The 21,168-nt window shown below is 38.2% G+C and overlaps 1 protein-coding gene across 2 annotated transcripts in view; it reads right to left on the bottom strand.

Moving 5' to 3' along the window:
* The window catches only part of TRPS1 (transcriptional repressor GATA binding 1), a 258,854-nt gene that overhangs the window by 175,002 nt on the left and 62,684 nt on the right, over window positions 1-21,168 (bottom strand). For both annotated transcript variants that reach the window (XM_043601624.1, XM_043601623.1), the window contains exons 4-5: window positions 19,449-20,578; window positions 2,100-2,703 (exon numbers count right to left, since the gene is read on the bottom strand). In XM_043601624.1, the coding sequence (XP_043457559.1) occupies window positions 2,100-2,703; window positions 19,449-20,578 (1,734 nt within the window). The remainder of the gene's footprint in view (window positions 1-2,099; window positions 2,704-19,448; window positions 20,579-21,168) is intronic.

Raw genomic sequence — 21,168 nt, forward strand, 5'->3', positions numbered from 1 at the left:
TGTAGAACATAGTGAAGCAACGTCTCACCAAAGATTTTGTACCTCAGCAGCTAACGTGGAGGAACTAAAGAGGCAGTTGCGATGATGCAACAGAAACTTGAAGTCAGGGAATTAAGGAAGTGGAGGAATTGAGAAAAACAACTTTACAAAAAGTATTATCATACCCAGTCTGCTCAAAAAATAGACTGCTCTTATGCTCAGGTTTTAGACTTAACCCCATAAAAAATTACTGATCATTCTAAATTCTCCGTGCATACAAATGGTGGCAGAAAAGGAATATTCCAGAAATAATCTAAAAGAGTCAACCAATCTGGTATCCAATGAAGATGTCCCAGATGAAAACCATTTTAAAAAGGGGGAAAAAAGGGTTGGGGAGGTCTAGCGATATGGATATCAGGCACCCATTACAACACACTCTCCGGATGCAATATGAAATTTAAAAACATAAGACCTATCATTCCTGCCTTATAACCAGAAACCAAACACCACTCGAGACCAGAAGAGTCCCAGCATGCTAAGAAAATCATGCACATTTACAACTGCATCTCCACCATATACATTTATTGGAAAGGAGCTCCCTGTATTGAATGGCCTCTTGAAGGGCACAGGCACTGTTTCTCTTCTTTTTAAAGTTACTTATAATAAACTTGCTCCTTCCTTACAGGAAGAATCCTTTGTTTCTCAGTGTACAAGGGGCACAGGCTCTTCTCCATTCAAGCCCTTCTCTTGGCTCCGGGGCATGAGTGCAGCCAGGAAAGGGAATGGTTTTTACAATTAACTGTACACCTCTAAGGCACATTTCTCCACTCCACTAGAGAAACTTGAGAAGCACAGATAGGCTGGAGAATCTGCAGGAAATGAGAGCACAGTGGTCAAGCAGACCCCGGAAAGAGAACGTTTTCTCTGCAGAATCCATCCAGAGAGACCTCAGTGGTCTCTGACCTGCAGGTCAAAGCATTGGGCTGGCTGAACTCTTATTTCCAACGTTTATTTATTTTTGGGACAGAGAGAGACAGAGCATGAACGGGGGAGGGGCAGAGAGAGAGGGAGACACAGAATCGGAAACAGGCTCCAGGCTCTGAGCCATCAGCCCAGAGCCTGACGCGGGGCTCGAACTCCCGGACCGCGAGATCGTGACCTGGCTGAAGTCGGACGCTTAACCGACTGCTCCACCCAGGCGCCCCTGAACTCTTATTTCCTAACTGACTCTTTGGGGAAGGTTAGCTGGTTTCTGATCCTACCTTCTAGGCACGGACAAGCTCCAAAATCATGTAGAAGGCTTTAACCTTTCTCAGCGTCAAGGTGAAATGTCAAAGTGGTGGTGCCTTAGGCCAAAAGCATCACTTACTAAGTGTCCATGAATTTTCAAACTCTAAAATATTTCTTGACACAGCTACATAGCATGAAGAGAGAGATCAAGGAAGGATCTTATCCTTCTCAGAGGTTTTGTGTTTCTGCATGGGACTGTGCCTTTCTTCCTAAAAAAGCCTGATCATATAACAATGCATGTTTCTTTTCTTTGGATGCTCTTCACACACCATTCACACTTAGGTCTCATCCCCCCTCCCCCTTTTTGGTAACCAAACAACAAGCATTGTCATTTGCACATAATTATACTGTCAGTTTTAAAAAACATTTCTGTATTAGCATCTCACCCTGGGCTTTGCATTCCCAGTGATTTAAATCTCCGCTAATTTCCTTGTTAACCACATACAGTGTCATGCCACCTTAAAATTTAAAAGTCATTTACTTATTTTAACGTAACAGATGTGCAATCTTCTGGGATTCCGAACCTCCCTTCTCCAAATGAGGCCTCACTGTTTTGCATAATCACCAGGAATGATTAGCCAACATTCAATCTGAGCTAAGAGCAACGACAAACAAATGCCTGCCCACCACTGTATCAAGTGTGTGAATTGTACACACAAACACACATGAGCTCCTTTCCTCCACTTCAGCCTTGTAGGTATAAATCCCCAGACTGAGACATATCATTTAGTTTTAGCCGGTAAAACTAAATGATACTAAATGTAGAGAATGTGTGTTCTCCCGGTTTTCCTTCAAGATATGTGCATTATTTAAAAATGAAACCTTCCTACCCGTAACAGGGACTGGGATTCATCCTTGGACTTGTTTTCTCCCGATGCAGGATACTGCTGGGTGAGGGGCCCGGACTTCTCTCCGCCAGCTGGCACCCCCTGCAGGAATCCCTTGGTCTCCACAGCCAGGCCATATATAGGTCGTGCCAGATGGGCAGCTTCGACATTGGGGCTATCCCTTAGAGTCTTGGTCTGCTCTTGGGTGCCGGACACAGGCGTCAGAAGCCCCAGGCTTGCCTGAGTATATGACGGGCTGCCTCGCAGGATGTCTGCCCCTCTCCAAGTCATGTTTCGAAGGTCATCGCCTGAACTCTCGGTCCAAACTTTCTCCTTCAGCCCGTCCTTGTCTTCCACCTTCTCCCTCTTCACCACACTCTCAGAAACTGGCTCTCCCATTTTAGAGTCTGGATTGAGCAGACTGTAGACCTTGAGGTCAATTTTGGGCTCCTCCTTAATGGCGGATACGGCATGACCGTCCTCTTCGCCATTGGCTGTAGTGATGTCCTGTTCCTGGCAATGAACAGTGTTGAAGTGCTCCAGTAGTGACTGAGTATCAGCAGCTGTAAAACTGCACTGACGGCATTTGTAGCAGCTGTGTGCTCTCCTGGAGAAGAAAATAGTCGTTAGAAATCTAGCATTCAGAAGGGCTTTGAAGAAAAACAGTCTTTAAGCACCTGAATTCTATCTCATGTAATGTAATAAGCAGAGCAAAATTCACCAGTCCCAACACCCAGAAATTGGAATGTAATTCACTGGTATTTTTGTCTTTGTTTTTTTTTTACTTTTATTTACTTTAATTTTTTAAATGTTTTGTTTATTTTTGAGAGAGAGAGAGAGAGAGAGAGAGAGAGAGAGAGAGCAGGTGGGGGAAGGGTAGAGAGAGAGGGAGCCAGAGGATCCAAAGCCGGCTCCATGCTGACAGCAGTGAGCCTGATAGGGCTCAAACTCAGGAACCTCGAGATCATGACCTGAGCTAAAGTCAGACGCTCAACCAACTGAGCCACCAAGCCACCCCTGTCTTTTGTTGTTGTTGTTGTTTAGTTTAGTATTTATTTATTTTGAGAAAGAGAGAAAAAGGGAGAGTGCCTAGCCCAACAGGGTTCCATCTCACAAACCATGAGATGACTGGAACAGAAATCAAGAGTCAGCCACTTGGGGAGCCTAGGTGGCCCAGTTAGTCAAGCATACAACTTCAGCTCAGGTGATGGGCATAGGTCATGATCTCACGGTTCATGGGTTCGAGCCCCACATCAGGCTCTGTGCTGACAACTTGGAGCCTGGAGCCTGTTTCCGATTCTATGTCTCTCTCTCTCTCTCTCTCTCTCCCAGCCCCTCCTGTGTGCTCTCTCTCTCTAAAAATAAATAAACATTAAAAAAAAAAAGTAGGACGCTTAACCAACTGAGCCACTTAGGTGCCCCTCACTGGCTTTTTTGATTCTATATAAAGAATGTGACATTCCCTTTTGTTATGTTAACAATTATAGGTATACACACAGGTACACACTGATGTGTACACGCTCTAGCCAATTCATATTGAAAACTGGTTGGTTTGTTTTACTATTGAAGGACTTGCTTTGTCATTTTACTGTAGTTGGATAATTATCAATTCTACATTTTTAACGATGCTTATATATTTTTACACTGATTTCATCAGTGGACTTTTCACTTTCTATTTATTTAAACTAAACTGATGTTTTCATATAAGTACATCTATATATGCATCTCTAGTGTTAAGTGCTTTATACAGCTTTTATGTGTATTACATTCTACCTGATTACAATGTTCTTTTCTTTCATAAAATTTAAATCAATTTAGACAATGAAATATGGATGACTGAGCTACATAATCTACTAAATAAAATGTGTTAGAAGCTCTAGATTTTTTAAAACAAATTCTACTTATCTGTAAGGACTTAGGAACGTTCAACACGTTGAGTGTCTTCTAGATGCCATGCAGCATGATAGATGCTGTATGGGTATATTCATTAAAGGAGAATGTGTAAATGTGTGTTTGTGTGTGTGTTTTCTTTCTAAAGGGCATAAAACAAAAGAACTTATTGTTGAATTTCATAGCATCCTCTGCAACTAAAGATGGAACACTGTCATATTAAGACAACTGTTTGATTAACAAAGAACAGAGGCCCTGTACCCAAAAAGGCATACTGGAAAGGTACACAAATGACTTGGATAAGGCACACTTTTTTTTTTAATTTTTTTTTCAACGTTTATTTATTTTTGGGACAGAGAGAGACAGAGCATGAACGGGGGAGGGGCAGAGAGAGAGGGAGACACAGAATCGGAAACAGGCTCCAGGCTCTGAGCCATCAGCCCAGAGCCTGACGCGGGGCTCGAACTCACGGACTGCGAGATCGTGACCTGGCTGAAGTCGGACACTTAACCGACTGCACCACCCAGGCGCCCCAAGGCACACTTTTTTAACTATAAAAACTTTGTGTGGCTCTTTAAACCCCATGAGAGACACTTGCTACTTCACTGATATCATGTATTGACAACTTAAACTAACAAAGTAAGTTTTGAGAGCTATTACTTAAAGCTACTGAAAAACATGTACTTGTCTATAGACCTATAGATAATCATCACAAAGTACTCTGCCAGGCACTGGGTACACACTGGTGTATAGAAGACACATAGTCTTTGTTTACTTGGTGTTTAGAGTCTAGCCAGGAAGGATGGTCTTCCCCTTAGACTATAAATACATATAAAGAATAATACGTTCTAAGAATGAAAATGATAGGATGGTAATGGGATTGATGGGCTGCATAGGGTAGTCTGGAAGAGAAAACCAAAGGATGAAAAGGAGCTATTCTTGTTGCAGGAAGAGGAAGGACAGAAGCACATCCTAGCAAGTACAAAATACTAAACTGAGGCCACTGCTGCTTTAGAGGAATAAGTAACAGAAAGTATGTCACTCAACAAGCTGGAGGGGTCATCTAGAGATCTGAAGACCATGGTAAGGAGGCAGATATCTTCAGAGGCTAAAGGAAGCAATTGCAAGGTTATAAACACAGAAGTAGCATGGTTATATGTATGTTTAAGTCACTTTGGGACCTTAACAGTTTCTCATTCCCTTATGAGACCTGTCTGATGGATGAAAATCCAAAAGAATGTTCATATTTTATGGAAGCAAAATTCAGAGGTATTATAACATGTAACAAAATGTCACCCAGTATTTGTTGAGAGTACTTAATGCAATACAAAATGATCTTCTTATTGAAAACTTACATTTGTTGAATAAATATGGATATTTAATTTCCAATTTTTACAGAAGATTGTTTTCTATCTTTTCTACTATTTTTATTGTTTAAGTAGTAAAAATAAAATAAAAGGAACTACAACAAAGGTAAATAATTCAATGATGAATTGACCATTAAAAATACAATATTAAAATTAATTTTCTCAAGTGAAAGAAGCCTAACCCTTAAGGAGAAGATGTCTGTGACCAGGAGGAAGAATCTTGCCCCTGAGGTCAAGGCCAGAAAAAACCCCATAGCAGGATTAAGATCACAAAGGACAAAGACAAGACTCAAAATCTAGGACTGGGAACCTATGGAAAGTTTAAGTAAAGAACTTTCCTACCAAAACTATATTCAAGTATGTCCAATACTTGATAAAATTCAGATAAACTTGATAAAATTTTACCAAAAAATTGTTACGTTTACCAGGCTCAATCATACAAAGAAAAATGGATGTATCAGAATGGTTAAAGGTCAAAACATACCCAGGAAATACTCTACTGAAGATATACCACATAATCTACTAAGTCACGAAAAACAAACTTCAGGACACACGTTCGCAAGCTCTGATCAACCTTCATTTGTAGACAGTTCTAATGAGTTCACCACCCGTTATATCAGTAAGTTTATGGTTTCCTTCATGTGGTGGGGTCTCTGCTTGAAACCTGTGAAGGGATCCCTTCCTAAAAATTAAGACTATAAATTGCCACAGCTACGTCTACCAAACCTGGTGTTTTATACAAAACAAAGTACAAAAAGTATTAAAAAAAATTCCAAAGTAAAAAAATTCTAAAGAACTATGGTAATGTTATTTCAAGAAATAAAGACAATTAATTCTAGAGCAACAGGAAGGAGAAAGTACCAACACACAATAGAAGAAATACAACTTCCTAGAGCACCATGCAACAAAATACTTTAAAATATTTTAAAACAAAGTATTTATTGGAGAAGCAATTGGCCCATGTAAGAGTATACAGACTCTAGAATCTGAATGCATGAGTTTCAATCTTGGCTCTGTATTTTACTCTATGTGTAACTTTCGACAATTTACTAAATTTGCCCCGATGTCTTCATTTGCAAAATGAAAATAATAGTGGCTCTTCATATGGTTCTCAGGAATATTAAGTAAATAACACCCATAGTAGGTAAGTAAATAAGAGTTAACCAGTATAAATCCTAAAATTAAATAAAGCCCCTCTCTTCTGTGTGAATCTGCATTTTTTACTTTTGTGCAAAGGAGTTTAAACTTACAAACTAGCATTTTGGTATCATCCTTTTCCACTCCCCTATATACCTTAACCGTGACAAACATCATTCTTAAAACCAAGCTAATTTCCTAGAGGAGCCTTTGCTTTAAGACACTGACAGGTGGAATATATTCTATGCCTTTTCTGCTTCACCTGGTGGCGTTCACAGGCCTGAAAGAATGAGGAGTTTAGTAGTCTGCTTAATTGTCAAGCTGTACCCTCTTTTCATTAATAGACCCAGAATCTTAAGACTCTGAATAACAAAGATAGAAAGAATATTACCCGTGTTTTATTAAAGTCTTAGGAGGTGGAGATGCCTTGAATGGATTCATTAAGGTGGTTGAGAATCATAATATTATCTCAGTAATTAAGATTATGTGTTTTCAATATATACTTATTCTGCAATCTAGAAATGTCCTTCAGTCATACTGTTCCTCCACCAAATAAAGACAGTACATCCAACCCTTACCCAATATTTGACTGGTATGTCCTCAGGCCCTGGGGTCCCTGCACAGGCAATGAATTTATCACAAAGTATCATCCTCAGAGAGGGTGTCTGGGGCTTCTAGGTTCTCTGATTCCAAGTTCCTGTCCCCAAAGGACAACTCCCTCAGTCCTTGCAGGTCTCAGCAAGAGCTATTCTGATCTGCCCCACAGAGGAGCTCTTGATCTGACTGTTCTGGGCAAAACCTTCCTTGAGGCAGGTGCTGGAGGCTGTCAGGTAAAAAGTAAAAACCAAAAACAGAAACAATAAAACACACACACACACACACACACCCCAAAACAAAAACAAAGAAAACCAGAAACTGCAGAGATAAGGTCTCAGTGAGAACCAGGTTTTATGGTGAAAATGCACTGGAAAAGGAAGGATATTAAAATAAAGTTGTGATAACAAGATGAACTCACACACCTTATCTCCTGAAAAGTTCAAAACACTCACACATAGCTGATCTCACATTCCATTGAAGTATAAAGCCCATTTTACAGGTAACTGAACAGGGGAAACAGTGACCTGAACATTTTTGTTTACATCAAGTCAGGAACACAGGGCCTCTCCTTTCCAGGCCAATGTTCTATTTTTCTACCCTTAGCTGCCTAAATTTTTAACTTTACACAGAAATAAATGAAATTATTGGTAATATGGAAAATGGAAATATGAGAGGAAGGGACCCTGGTAATCTGACAGCAGAAGACTACACCAATGGTTTACAAAACAGGCTGTGCAGAGCACTGCATTAAGGAGTTTCTTACCAGCATAGTATGCAAGGCACCTCCCCTTGCCCCACTCAATCAGGATTTCCTGGACATAACCTGAGAATCTGAATTTTGAACAAGGTCCCCAGGGGACACCAATACAGGGGCCGGTATCTAAGAGCTACATTAACAGATACATCGTGGTTCTCAACAAATTAATGACAAGGCATCCCCAACCCCCTAACTTTAATGAAACACAGGTAATGTCCTTAAGATTCTGGGTGTAACAACTATTAATGAAAAGAGAGCAAAGTTTGACAATTAAGCAGTAAACTGCTAAACAGGCTCAATCTCTCAGGCCATTGAACACAACTAGGTGAAGCAGAAAAGGCGATTTGCTTCACAGTACTCTAGAGACCTGAAGGAGACTTCTTTCTCCCTGTACTATCAGTCTTAAATACAAGATAGAAAATAGTTTTAAAAGACCACATGGCTCTACTTTCAAAAGCTTAGAGAAACATAAACTTTTTAATAGCCTACACTAACCTCTAGATCAGTGTTTCTTAAGCTCTAGCATGCCTAGGAATCACCTGGGAACTTGTGGAAATCCAGATTCTGATTCTGAAGTCTGGGGTGGTACCCAATATTCTGTCTGTATTTCTTATAAAATCCCAAATGATTCTGATGCTGTTAGTCCCCAGACCACATCTTCAACAGCAACAGGGGCACCTGGGTGGCTCAGTCGGTTGAGCATCCTACTTTGGCTCAGGTCATGATCTCATGGTTTGTGGGTTCGAGCCTCACATTGGGCTCTGTGGTGACAGCTCAGAGCCTGGAGCATTCTTCAGATTCTGTGTCTCCCTCTCTCTCTGCCTTCTCCTGCTCACTCTCTCTCTCTCAAAAGTAAACAAAACATTAAAAAAACACAAAAGTCACAAAGTCATGATCAGAAATAACTTCAAGATGGGTATTAGTTTGGAATAAAGTCTCAAAACTTGGCAGAACATTTTCAAATGAATTCTACATGATTAGCAACATCATCTTCCATCGTAAAGCACATACAATATACTACCCACCTCTGAGAGTCAACAGTAACAGCTTTGGAAGTTAAAACTACAAATATAACATTGTCAAGCATAATTCCCAAACAGTAATTTTTCTTTTTTCTTTTTATTTCATTGTTTGGGGATCATCTTTCACTATTTTTAGTGTGAGGTCATTTATATACATTATCTCTCAACATATTCTCATCCCTTCTTCATAGGATGAGAATCTGAAGCACAGGGGCACCTGCATGGCTAGTCAGTTAAATGTCTGAATCTTGATTTCGGTTCAGGTCATGATCTCACGACTCATGAGATTGAGCCCCTCATTGGGCTCTGTGTTGTCAGCTTGGGATCCCTGCTTGGCATTCTCTCTCTCCCTCTCTTTCTGCCCCTCCCCTGCTTGCACACCTTCTCTTTCTCTCAAAATAAATAAATGAACTTTGAAAAATTAAAAAAAAAAAGGATCTGAAGCACAGACAAGACAATTCACATAGAATAACATGGAGACGTGACACAGTATTTAACTCTTGTCCGTGGGTACTCTTTCATGCATGCTGTTTGGTAGCTGATGCAATGTTACTAGCTTATTCAGGAATTAGTTCCTGAAAGATGTGCACATATTCTCTGACATGTGTCATTCTCTCAATAATAGCTGAAAAGACCTTCAACATAATGCCCATAATGCCATGTCCACTAAAAATAAAAACAGATGATTTAACTCCTACTAGAAGAAACATTACTGAAGAATAAAAGTTTAGTCACTATGAAAATACATGAGTTTGGACTCGCCTCTAACCTACAAAATGGATTTAATCTTATCAACATTAATATGAAAACCTCAAACAAGTTCAAGGAATCGTCCTTGCATTTCCCAAGATCCACGTTCTCATCCATGAAGACTTCCCTAATGACTAAACCCGAGTAAATCCAGCATAGTCTGATCTACTCTTAATCTCTGTTTTCTTCTGAGGACTTTTTCCACATTGCCTTTTATTAAAATCTTGTGGATGTCTTACTTTACAGTTATATTGCAAGTGCCTTCAGGTCAAGATCAAAGTTCACGCATCTCTGTATCCACCCCCACCCAGAACATCCAAGAGTAAATCCATACTTTAACAAAAGGAATGAACCACTACCACTCTGTGGATGTTCAGGATGCTGGATTCACTAGGTAGAATCATAAAGCAGCAGAGAAATATTGAAAGTGCATAGGTATTTCATAGATGGTATATTCTGAATGGCGTTTTGGAATAAATTCTTCATTATTTAAGAACTCCTAGAACTTCTGGCTACATTAAGCCACACGAACTGAAAAGACAATACAAATATATGCCCTGCATTAATTTGAATTCTATATTCTCCTGCCAAATGGATAGCAAACACTCTCCTCATGCTACCTAAGGAAAAAAGATGTCATTTTGTAGATCTCCTTAGCACAGGGCTGCTAGATAAAACACACCATGGCAACTTGAATGTCAGTGCAAACAATGAAATACCTTAGTGTAAGTATGCCCCATGCAATATTTGGGATATACTTACACAAAATCTCAGTATGTCTCATGAAATATTTTAGACAGTGAGGACATGAATCAAAGAAATGTATTAAAAAAGCAAAAGCATCCCTGCCTCCAGAGAAAACTACTAGCTGCCTAACCAAAGACCAAATTGGACTTAATTCAAACAACAACATTTCTGTGAGAAAAGATGTTTTATTCCTTATCCTACTTAACAGAATTTTCTTATGCTATAAAAATGCATTCATTTCAGATCCATTCATATTTCAGTGGCCTTAGTAGTAGTGTTTCATTCATCAGAAGTTAAATATATTATTTTCAAAATTCATAAAGGGCTGAAATTTTCTAGATTTTAGAAAAAGATCAGCTAAAAGATGTAACTCTTTTTTCTTTTCTGTAGATAGAGCAAGAGTGAGTGTGCAAGTGGGAGGAGGGGCAGAAGGGGAGACAGAGAATCTTACGCAGGATCCACACTGGGAGTGGAGCCTGATCGGGGCTCAATCCCACGACCCTGGGATCACAACCTGAGTGAGCTGAAATCAAGATTCGGACACTCAATTGACAGTCACCCAGGGGTCTCAAGATGCTACTCTTTTATTACGCTATTCTGATAATACTTCTGTATTTCTATTTTCATAATAAACCAGCCTACGGTATCTGTGAAGTCAGCTAGGAGCAATGCCTTTTCTCCTCTAAACGTAAACTTCCAGAGATTTCTGCCAGTATTTGAAAAGCTCTCCTCTACCAAATAACTGTATTTCTTAGCCACAGTTTTTCTTCAATGACTAAACAGAGCATTGAAGCAAATGAATAAATCATAAATACTCATCAATTAGACTTCAAAAGGTCTTTTTTTGGTAATTACAGAATCTCACACCTACAGACAAGTTGCCACAGAAGAAGTAAGTGAAGGTGATTTAATTTAAATATAGATCAATAGATCTGATATCTAATAAAGTTAGCCATTTTTGTAATACAACTTTTGCTGGTACAAAGGCCTCTAACATAGGATACTGGAGATTAATGACACTGGAGAATGAGGGAGCGGAAAGCAGGTGAAGAGAGCATCTGAGAGACAAAGACCAGGAAAAAAAAAAAGGAATTACAGGTGAATAACCAGATCAATCAAATTTTAGAAGCTGGAAGTATAATAATATTCAGCTTTAGTGAAGTGCAAAGGAACGGTCTACAAAACATAAGATAAACTGAACTTTGTGTAAGATTCCACTCAACCCACTCATATTTTTAAAGCTGAAATAATCTGATTAGTATTTACTCATTTGTAGTAACTGTTTTTTTTTTTTTAAGGGGGTCTCGGTGATTTCATTTAACTCATGTCATATCTGAAAAACTTCAAGTTATGATTCCCTTAACTCACTTCCAAAAAGAAGATATCCCCTACCCAAATATTCAAAATAGGAAGACAAACCTCTCCATAAAATAGAACATGAATAAGAAATGGGAAATGATTTCCATAAACTAACATGAACTAGAAATTATAGCTAAAATTTATTTTATTCCAAGAATTGATCATCATTCTTGTGCAAAAAGTCTTCAGAATCATGAAATATGAAATTCTAATAATGTATACAAACAAAGGTTGTGCCATTTGTGGGTTATTTTCTTGAAGGATATAATATCCTGGGTAATGTTTTATCTCACAATGGGAATTTTCAGCTTGAACTATTAGGTCCATTTCAAGGTATTACAGGGAACTGATTTATTAGGTACTGTTTAAAAGAACATGTCACATAAATATACACAAATCTAAATGTAACCATCATGGCCCTCACCCTTTGAGAAACTCTGTCCTAATGCACTGTATACTTGGCTTTTTCAGATGTGTTGATAATTAAATGCTTACATAAAATTTATCCTTCACTATGCTCTTCTCTGAGCTCTTTTAAGGTAGAAATTGAGCAGTAGCTACATTAATTTAAGCAATTATGGTATCCAGTGTTATTTCCTTCAGCCCAGGTTATATATTTTATGTCTAAAAGATTCAAACACTGTTTGAAATTTTTTAAATGCACTCATAAATCTCCAATTGGACAGATGCTTATCATCACATGCACTACCAAAAAGGATATCAATTTTCACACATTGTAGATAACAAGCAGGTAGACAATGATATTATTAATGCTTTTTAAGTAGTTATTTAATCATAAGGGGAACTGGGCATTCACTCAAATATTTATTGGACTTGTGTATTGATGAAAATTGGTATTTCACTTTATTTAAAAATTTTATGTAATGTTAGTCATACACACATTCTACCTATATATGTGCTTACATAAATACATATACACATTCATATTTAATAATGAATGTTATAAAAACATTTATTTTTGTTATAAAAATGTTATAAAAATACAAGTTAGAACATAATCATAGAATCATAGGATATGATTTTATATAGGTAAATATATTCAATATGCCCTCTGTGTGTGGGCATATATACATATACAGAGAAATACAGAGAGAACTGTGTGTGTGTGTGTGTGTGTGTGTGTGTGTGCATGTATACACATAGAGATGATATAGAAGAAATTATATTTGTGGTATAGTTCCATATATGTACATGAACGTATATGAATATACATGGTATCTATGTGAATATACACACAAACATATATATAATGAATATATGTATATGGTTTTGTTTTGCTAGTTTTCAAACTTACATAAAATAGTATCCAGCTACAAATAGTCTTCAATTTGTTTGATTCAGGCAAAATTATGCTTATAAGATTCATATGTCCTGTTCAACTGCCATTTATTCAAATTCACTACTGTGTAACATTCCACTGTATAAAAATCTACAAATTCTTTAGTAATATTTAAAAGGTATTATTATCAGTTGGTATTTTTTTCCTGTTCTTGTTTCTGATTTTTGTTTTGGTTGTTCTGCTCTTTCAAAAAATACTACTGTGAACATTTCTGCACAGGTTTCCTACTGTACTGATGAAAGAAATTATCTGAGGAGTAAAATAATGCTTCCATTGGGAACATGAGCATCTGATATTGCCAGAATTTGTCAAATTCACTTTATGCAGTCATATGTACCGACCATTTTACCCTTTGCAATTTTTTAAAGTTTATTTATCTTGAGAGAGAGCCAGAGTGCACACAAGCAGGGGAGGGGCAGAGAGAAGAAGGAAGGAGAGACAGAATCCCAAGCAGGTTCCGTGCCATCAGCACCCAGTTCAATCTCATGTGGGGCTCAAACTCAGGTACTGTGACCTAAGCTGAGATCAAGAGTCTGATGTTTAACCAACCAACTGCGTCACCCAGCCACCCCACCCTTTATAATTTTTTTTAACACCCATGTTTTCTGAGATAAAGTGACCTAATTGTTTCTCTTGTTACTATTTGCCTTGTGTAACTTCATTTATTCTTACCTTTTTGTTATTGAGACCCAACTTAATTATACTGAGTCAAAGGATATGTTCTGTGTGATATGTTTTTCTGAAATCTGATTTCTTTTTGGCTTAATGTTTGTCCATTTTTCTAAGTATGTTAAATCTGCTGGAAAGGCATGTGAATCCTCTAAATAGTTGGATGCACAATTGATATATTTTAATTAAAACAAGTTTGTTAATTTGCTGCTCTAATCTTTTATATTTTGAAGATTTTTTTCATTCAACCTCTAGTAAGAAAGGTTTCTTAAAATCTATCACTGTGATTGTGGTTTGTCATATTTTCCTTGTAGTTGTTGATCAATTTTTGTTTTACATATAGATTTATTTATAGTTTATATATTTAGAATTGTTCTATCTCCCTCAAGTCATGAACATCTTATCATTATGTATTGACTTATCCTTCCTATGCTTTTTATCTTAAAATTGTCTTAAAATTGTCAGACAATTTATCTAAATTGTCTGAGATTAATAAAGCTATCTCCATATTCCTTTGGTTTATATTGCTTATAACTCCATTTATTTTTTTTGTTACAAACTCTCCATAGCCTTATATTTTGAGTGTATATCTTATAAACAGCTTATATATAGTTGAATTTTCTTTTTTTTAAGTTTATTTATTTTGAGAGAGAGAGAGAGAGAGAGAGAGAGAGAGAGAGAGCGCAAATGGGGGAAGGGCAGAGGGAGAAGGGAAAGAGAGAATCCCAAGCAGGCTGCACACTCAGTGCAGAGCCCAATGCGGGGCTCAATCCCACAAGTGTGAGATCCTGACCTGAACCAAAATCAGGAGTCGGATGCTTAACCAACTGAGGCAGCCACCCACGTGTCCCTTGAATTTTCTTTTTTAATAAGTCAGACAATACCTTTTAAGTGGAAAGTTTAATCTACACAGGTTCATTAAGGTTTTGATAGCTGGTCTTTTCTTTTTTACCATCTTACTTTTGGAATTGTTTATCCACTTAAATATTCATCTATTTATGCATTTTTACCTTTTATCCTGTCTTGCCATTTTTTAGAAAATAGATGGAATCTTATTTTGTTGTGCCATTCTCTATAGCTTCAGAAGTTATGTACCCGTTTCCTATTCCTTCATTAGTTAACTTTAAAAGTTTCCAAGTATGCACAGCAAGTCCTAACTCAACTAACTCCAGACAATTCAAGGGCCGTAAAGCACCTTACTTCTGATCATAACCCCTACAAATGTTCATACTGTGTTGCCCAACACCTTAGTCTATTTCTTTTTAATTGCATAAATAAGGCAGGCTATGACTGATTTATCCACAGTCCCCTAGTCTTTGCCTATGTGGAAACATTTTGCTTTTTCTTCGAAGGTTGTTTTCACAGGTAGACAATACTAAGTCGACCATTTTTTTGGTGTTTTTTTCCTTCAAAACTTTGAATAGACTTTCTCCCTCTTCTGGTTTCCATTGTTGTTGATGAAGTCTGCTAGAGTAACCTAATTGTCTTTTCTAAGGAGTTGATACGTAGTTTCCCTCTGGAGGCTCTAAGAAGACCTCTGTAGCATTTTAATTATTACCACAATGTGTCTATGACTGAATTTATTTGCTTATGTCCCTGTTTTAGTGGATGCTATGTTTTTTTTTTGTATCTGTGTGCTTATGTCTTTCATCTTTCAATTCGAGAAAATCTCCTCAAATACTACTTGCCTACCTTCCATTCTATATATTCTTTCCTCCTGGAACTCTAATTAGATGCAGGCTAAAACAGCTTATTGTGTTTTTAAAACCCACTATCTACTTTTGATACTTTCCATCCCTATCCACTCTTTTAAATATTCTGGCTAATGTCTTCAGATTTAACTTGCAATGAACTCATTTGCCTTCTATCACTTGCAAATCTGTTACTGAACCTGTCTACATTTTAAGTTTCAATAACTATATTTTCAATTCAAAAAATGCTGTTTGATTCTTTTTGAGTATTTCTAGTCATTTATAGTCTCATGCAGTTTGATTTGTAAATCTGATTTTCATTATTTAAACACTACTTTTCTATAACTGAAAAACATTATATTTTTATAACTTTTTTATAACTGAAAAATTTACTGTATTTTCATAACTTACAATTTCCCCAGGTATCTAAAAAGCCATTATGACATTTCCTACTTATTTCCCATAGAATGGTTTATATCCCTCTGCATATGGTGAGTTTTTGTAATAATGAGCTCATATAAGATAAGGTTTATCTTATGCCACAGATATCATGGAGGTGAAAATGGAGTATTTCATCTAGACAAATGTGTGCCTACTTCTGACAGAAGTCAGCGAAGGCTCTAAATGTGGAATCACTTTAGCTACCTTCAAGGTGCCAGCTTAAAGTAAAACTCAGATTCAGCATCCTCTCTCTCTCAGTGACTCCAGGTATAGTCTCCTGACCGACTGCTATTTGCCTCAGTGCAACCTCACACTCCATGCTTGCTGTTCACTTCTCCCCAGTCTGGGTTTTGTCCAATCTTGGTGAAGGAAAGACGAGAAAAGTTTCAGAAGTTTCCCTTAATTCACAGGAGTCTAGCAAGGCATTGAAAAGTATGTTTCATCTAGTATCATTGTTTTCTAAGGGGACAGTGCTCCTACTGACTCCAGAACGGTAAGTTACAACACTGACAATTTTGATGAGAATGGTGGTCAATTAGAGAAGGGGTATGCTGTTTAATCAAGTGATAAATAATAAAAGAAATGGAGTGTGAGAAACAAATTCATGGGTGGAATACAGTAAGTCAGTCAAATGTGAGCTAGGGGCACCATAAATAAATATGAAATGTTAGGAAAAAAGAACTGATCAAGTTCCAGTTGCTGACTGAATAATGTTTTCAATTCAACTGAGGTTAAACCTGGTTCTTCATGAAAATGCCCACCAAATAGAATCCACACTAAGGATTTCACTCATAGCTCTAAATCAACTCTCCTGCTTCTCAGCTGTAGTTTTTCTTATAGCTACCTGATTTCACATATTTTATAGATCATAGATTGTACTACCTTCTTACTACACTGTAAGTCTTATTTATAAAGCACTCAAAAGCCAAGAATATTCCCTAGTTATACCAGAATTATGGAGAAAGTTTCCCAACATGAATAATATGAATCAACATAAATTTAACCAGAAAAAATATTACTGTGATATGGTAAACTTGTTCTTTTATACTATCTTCAAAATACAGCATGTGGGGAAAATGCGTTGATAGAACAGATTTTCAGCACCCACAGAACTATTCCCTTTCGTATCCCTCAAGCTTCCACTGTTGTTCAACTTTCAGTAGAGTTTCTGAAAGTATAAGTCTCCACATTTCAAATATTTCTGTAAGAGCTCATAAACAGATCAGAGATAAACTACTCAGCAACCTAAAGGATCCAGGACCACACAAATTACATCAGGTTTTAAGAACAAGTGCAGGAGTATTTTAATGCCCTAGGAACAAGTACTGCTCAGTTTTCTCATCTAATAAAGTGCTGAAAGGCTGACTGACATCCAAAATGCACAAACAATTGTTATTTGGTGTGGAGCCCTAAATCTTCAGAAGGGTTTGAGACTTTATAATCGTCTCAGATTAAACTGTAACTCACCATGGAGATCTTGGCTTATCCTTAACGACTGTGAAGTCAAAAACTCACAGGCACTTCATTTACTTAAAGATCTACTCACCGAGCACTTATTAGCCATTCTGGCACTGTGCTAAATTGTGTAGACAGAGCAGTGAACAATAAGAGACTAGTCTCTTCCTTCTAGAGCGTATTGTCCTTACTGACTACTAACTAAACTCTGAAATTATTCAGTCATATTTTTATTCATACTTTCATTTCTTGGGAGAATTTTTTTTTGTTTAACCAAAGCATACAGAAAGTCTGTTTTTCCAGACAGGTTTTCAAGCAATGGCCTCAGCTTCCTCAAAAAGAGCCACTAATGCAAATGATCTGGTATCCAGATGTGTAGGTATGTACATGTGTGTGTATAGTGTGTGTGTGTGTGTGTGTGTGTGTGTGTGTGTGTGGTGTGTGTGTGGCTAATTTCCTCATGATTAAAGAAAGTCTCCTCTTTTAAACCCAGACAAGATTACCTAATTTTTACAGCACCTAACAAATGTATATGCACACTAGTAAAGCTCAGAAGGAAGCTAATGTCTGCTAGCCCAGAAATAAATTAGCATGCAGCTAACATCAGAGGAGCCAGAAACACTCACTACAAGTGTGAACACATATTTGATTGCAGGACTGTGTCTTTCCTAGGGCTGACCTTATAAATTAAACAGTGTAAATCTCAAGGAAGTGTTTTCTGAACATTTAGATTCACTGTGAACATTAGGATGCCCTTCAAATTAACATCTAACATTATTAGCCTATTGTTGGACATGAACTGCTTCATTACTGGTGACTGACAAAACACACACGCACTTAAACTAACACACGCTTTCAAAAAGAATGAGAGGAACTGTTTAGAATCTTGGGATGGGAAAAATAAAATGACTAGATTTTTGAACTAGGATACTGAGTCTACATACGGAAAAACACTTAAAAGGAGTAAATAAAGCTCTTTACTTTGATGCGTCTCTAAGCGCTATTGCAAGAAAACACCCACTGAGTGCCAAGTAACATAAGAACATGCTGTATTACCGGGATTGTGCTAAACTAATTCCTAGTCATATAACCAACTCTCAGTGTAAATGTTCCTTCTTCAAAGAGGCATTTCCTCATCTACCATATTGGGCTATGAGGTCATTCTCATCAAACACAGTGGCCTCTACTTCATCTGTCATGACACTCGTACTCACAATGATCTGTGAACGTCTTCCCTACTAAACTGTAAGTTCCCTGTGGGCATTGACTATGTTCATCTTGTTCTCTCCTTTATCATCAATGCCTGGCACAATGCACATTTTTGGAATTAATCAGTTAAGGAATGAATACAGAAATGAAATAAAGATACGTATCCTAAACCCGTCTTTAGAAAACACGAAAGGTGAACTGGGAAGACTAACATTTATACAGAGAATAGGGTCGAAGTGAAAAAAAAAAATGAACATATATCCTGTATCTTTGTTTATGAATCTGGAATAGCCGAAGTGGTTTTACCTGCTCCGAGGAATGAGTGTACAGAAATCCAAAGTCACACCTATGACAATACGCTCGCCTTCAGATTACGGTTTCTTTGCAAAACAAAGGTGTTGCTCAATGTTTTAAAGCCAGAAGGATGTCCAATCTCATTTGAAAAGAAAAATGAGCAACGTGTTCTCAAGCGGATCGTTTTCCAGTTGGAGTAGAGAAGAGAACATGTTATAATGGCACCTTTCATTTGGGAGCTCCTCCATCAAAAATTATGGGATGTGGAGTCACTTAGCAAGGACAAATAAATGGGATTGTGGTAAATGAGTAAACTCATCAGCATTACCGTCATCACTGCAATTTTTAAAACACACTCAGTAAACGGTACAAAACAGGTATGAAGCAGAAGAGTAAATGGTCTGAAACAAGTAACCAAATTAGAATCTGTGGTTACCACATCTATAAATACATAATCTGCAGTTTTATGAACGATCTTTTATGTTCACTCGTCCTGTAACTTCCCCAAGTCACTGCAATCATTCCCAATGATTCTTGGATCAGTCCTCCGGATTCTTCCTATCATTCTGTTAATATCCTCCCCCACCCCCACCCCGCTATGGCTTACCTGTAGTGTCGGGAAATCTCTTCTTCCACCTGGGTAATGAAATCACATTTGGTACATGAGTGTTCTTTGCTTTCCTTGACAGCTGGCTGCCCATCCGATCCTTGCAGATGATTGGCTTCCTGTTTGACATCTGATGCTTGGGACTCATGCACACTCTCGTAATGGAAGAGGAGCACATCTACATCAGGGGTGGAGAACGAGCACTGGTGGCACTGGTGTTTGACTCTTGAGCTTCCAGCCGCCCCAGGAGACAAGTGCAAAAGCAAGAGTGCACAGTGGGAACAATTACTTTTTCTACATGCAAATGGATAAGTAATTTCTCCAAGGTGCTTTTCTGGGCTGCAAAGGCCTCTGGGACAGAATGGACAGTGTTTAATGGTACACTTATGAATGTTATGGAGCTGCTGATAGTGACGGAGAAGCGGCCCCACTATAATTACATCGGGGCCATGGCTTTTGGAGTATCTAAAGTCGCAGAACTGACAATTGTAGCTGGTCACCATGTTATCCTCTGCTCCCTTGCTGGAGAAATCCTTCTTTTTAGCCCCACTAGAGCCCTTGTCTGCCTTGGTCATTGGCTCCCCTTCTGCACTTTTGGCTAGATCATTCTGATTAATGACAGAGCCCCTGGAAAGCTTATCATTCAATTCTGGATTAAGGCAGCCTGACTGCGCTCCTCCGTGCTGTTTGCCGTAATGTTCTAACAGTTTAAGTGAGCTAGAGGACTCACAGCTGAAACTACAGAATTTACACCAGTAGTAACTGGTGGCCTCTGTACCATTTTGTCTCGAGGAATCGAGGGGCTTGATGGGCACCGAGTAGCCAACAGGAGTGTCATCTCCTGCCTTGACTGTGATCTTGTCCTGCCACTTTCCCAAGTCTCCAGAATCGCCAGATCGAAGTGCAGGGATGGATTTGTTAGAGTTTTTCTCTGAAGGTTTTGCACCCTCAGAGGAGGGGAGAGAAGCTTTTATTTTGTTCGGGTGAGTCTGAAGAAAATGTTGTTCTAGTTCAGTTGAGGAGTTGCCCATGTAAGTGAAATTGCAGAATTTACAGCGGAAGTACTTGGTGTTTCCTTGGCAATCCGGTGTTTTCCGTCCAATGCCAATGAACGTTCCACCTGAAGTGACCTGGTATGGAAGAGATGGATGTTACTTTAAAGGTGTCATTACTTCAGTGCTCTCTGTAGGAGGGAGGAGGGGGCACTGCCAAGTATTCCACATCAAAAAATACAATCGTACTTCTGCTTATTATGAAATCACTTGAATAATCAGCGCCAAAGAAATGCACTCTTCATTTCTCAATAGCTACTCTTTTGAGAGGCTCATTACGCTAAACATTTTTGGCCAAAGCAACAGTCAAAGATAAGTAATAGGAGTACTATAACTAATTCAATGGATTTAATATTTAAAAAAAAAGCCAAGAAAACAATTTTCATGTAAGTAGGTTTTACTACTGCCTCCCTGTAACCACATGCTTGCAGAAGCATCCAAATCACAGGGGATTTCTTTTCCTGAAGTGAAGGGCTGCTGTCAAAACCGGAGGCAGTTGCTTAGAGATTGCTCAATGCAGATGTTCTCCAAGGAAATCCTTGTTCAGTTCCTATAGCGATGAGGCTTTGGGCAAAGACGAAGCCTCCCTTTTGGGTAAAATGAAGGTGCTAACATGACCACACAAAACGGCTGGTAATTAAAAGCCCAAGCAGGCACTATTAGATTAA

The sequence above is a fragment of the Prionailurus bengalensis genome, chromosome F2, assembly GCF_016509475.1.
Source record: "Prionailurus bengalensis isolate Pbe53 chromosome F2, Fcat_Pben_1.1_paternal_pri, whole genome shotgun sequence".
Classification (NCBI taxonomy): Eukaryota; Metazoa; Chordata; class Mammalia; order Carnivora; family Felidae; genus Prionailurus; species Prionailurus bengalensis.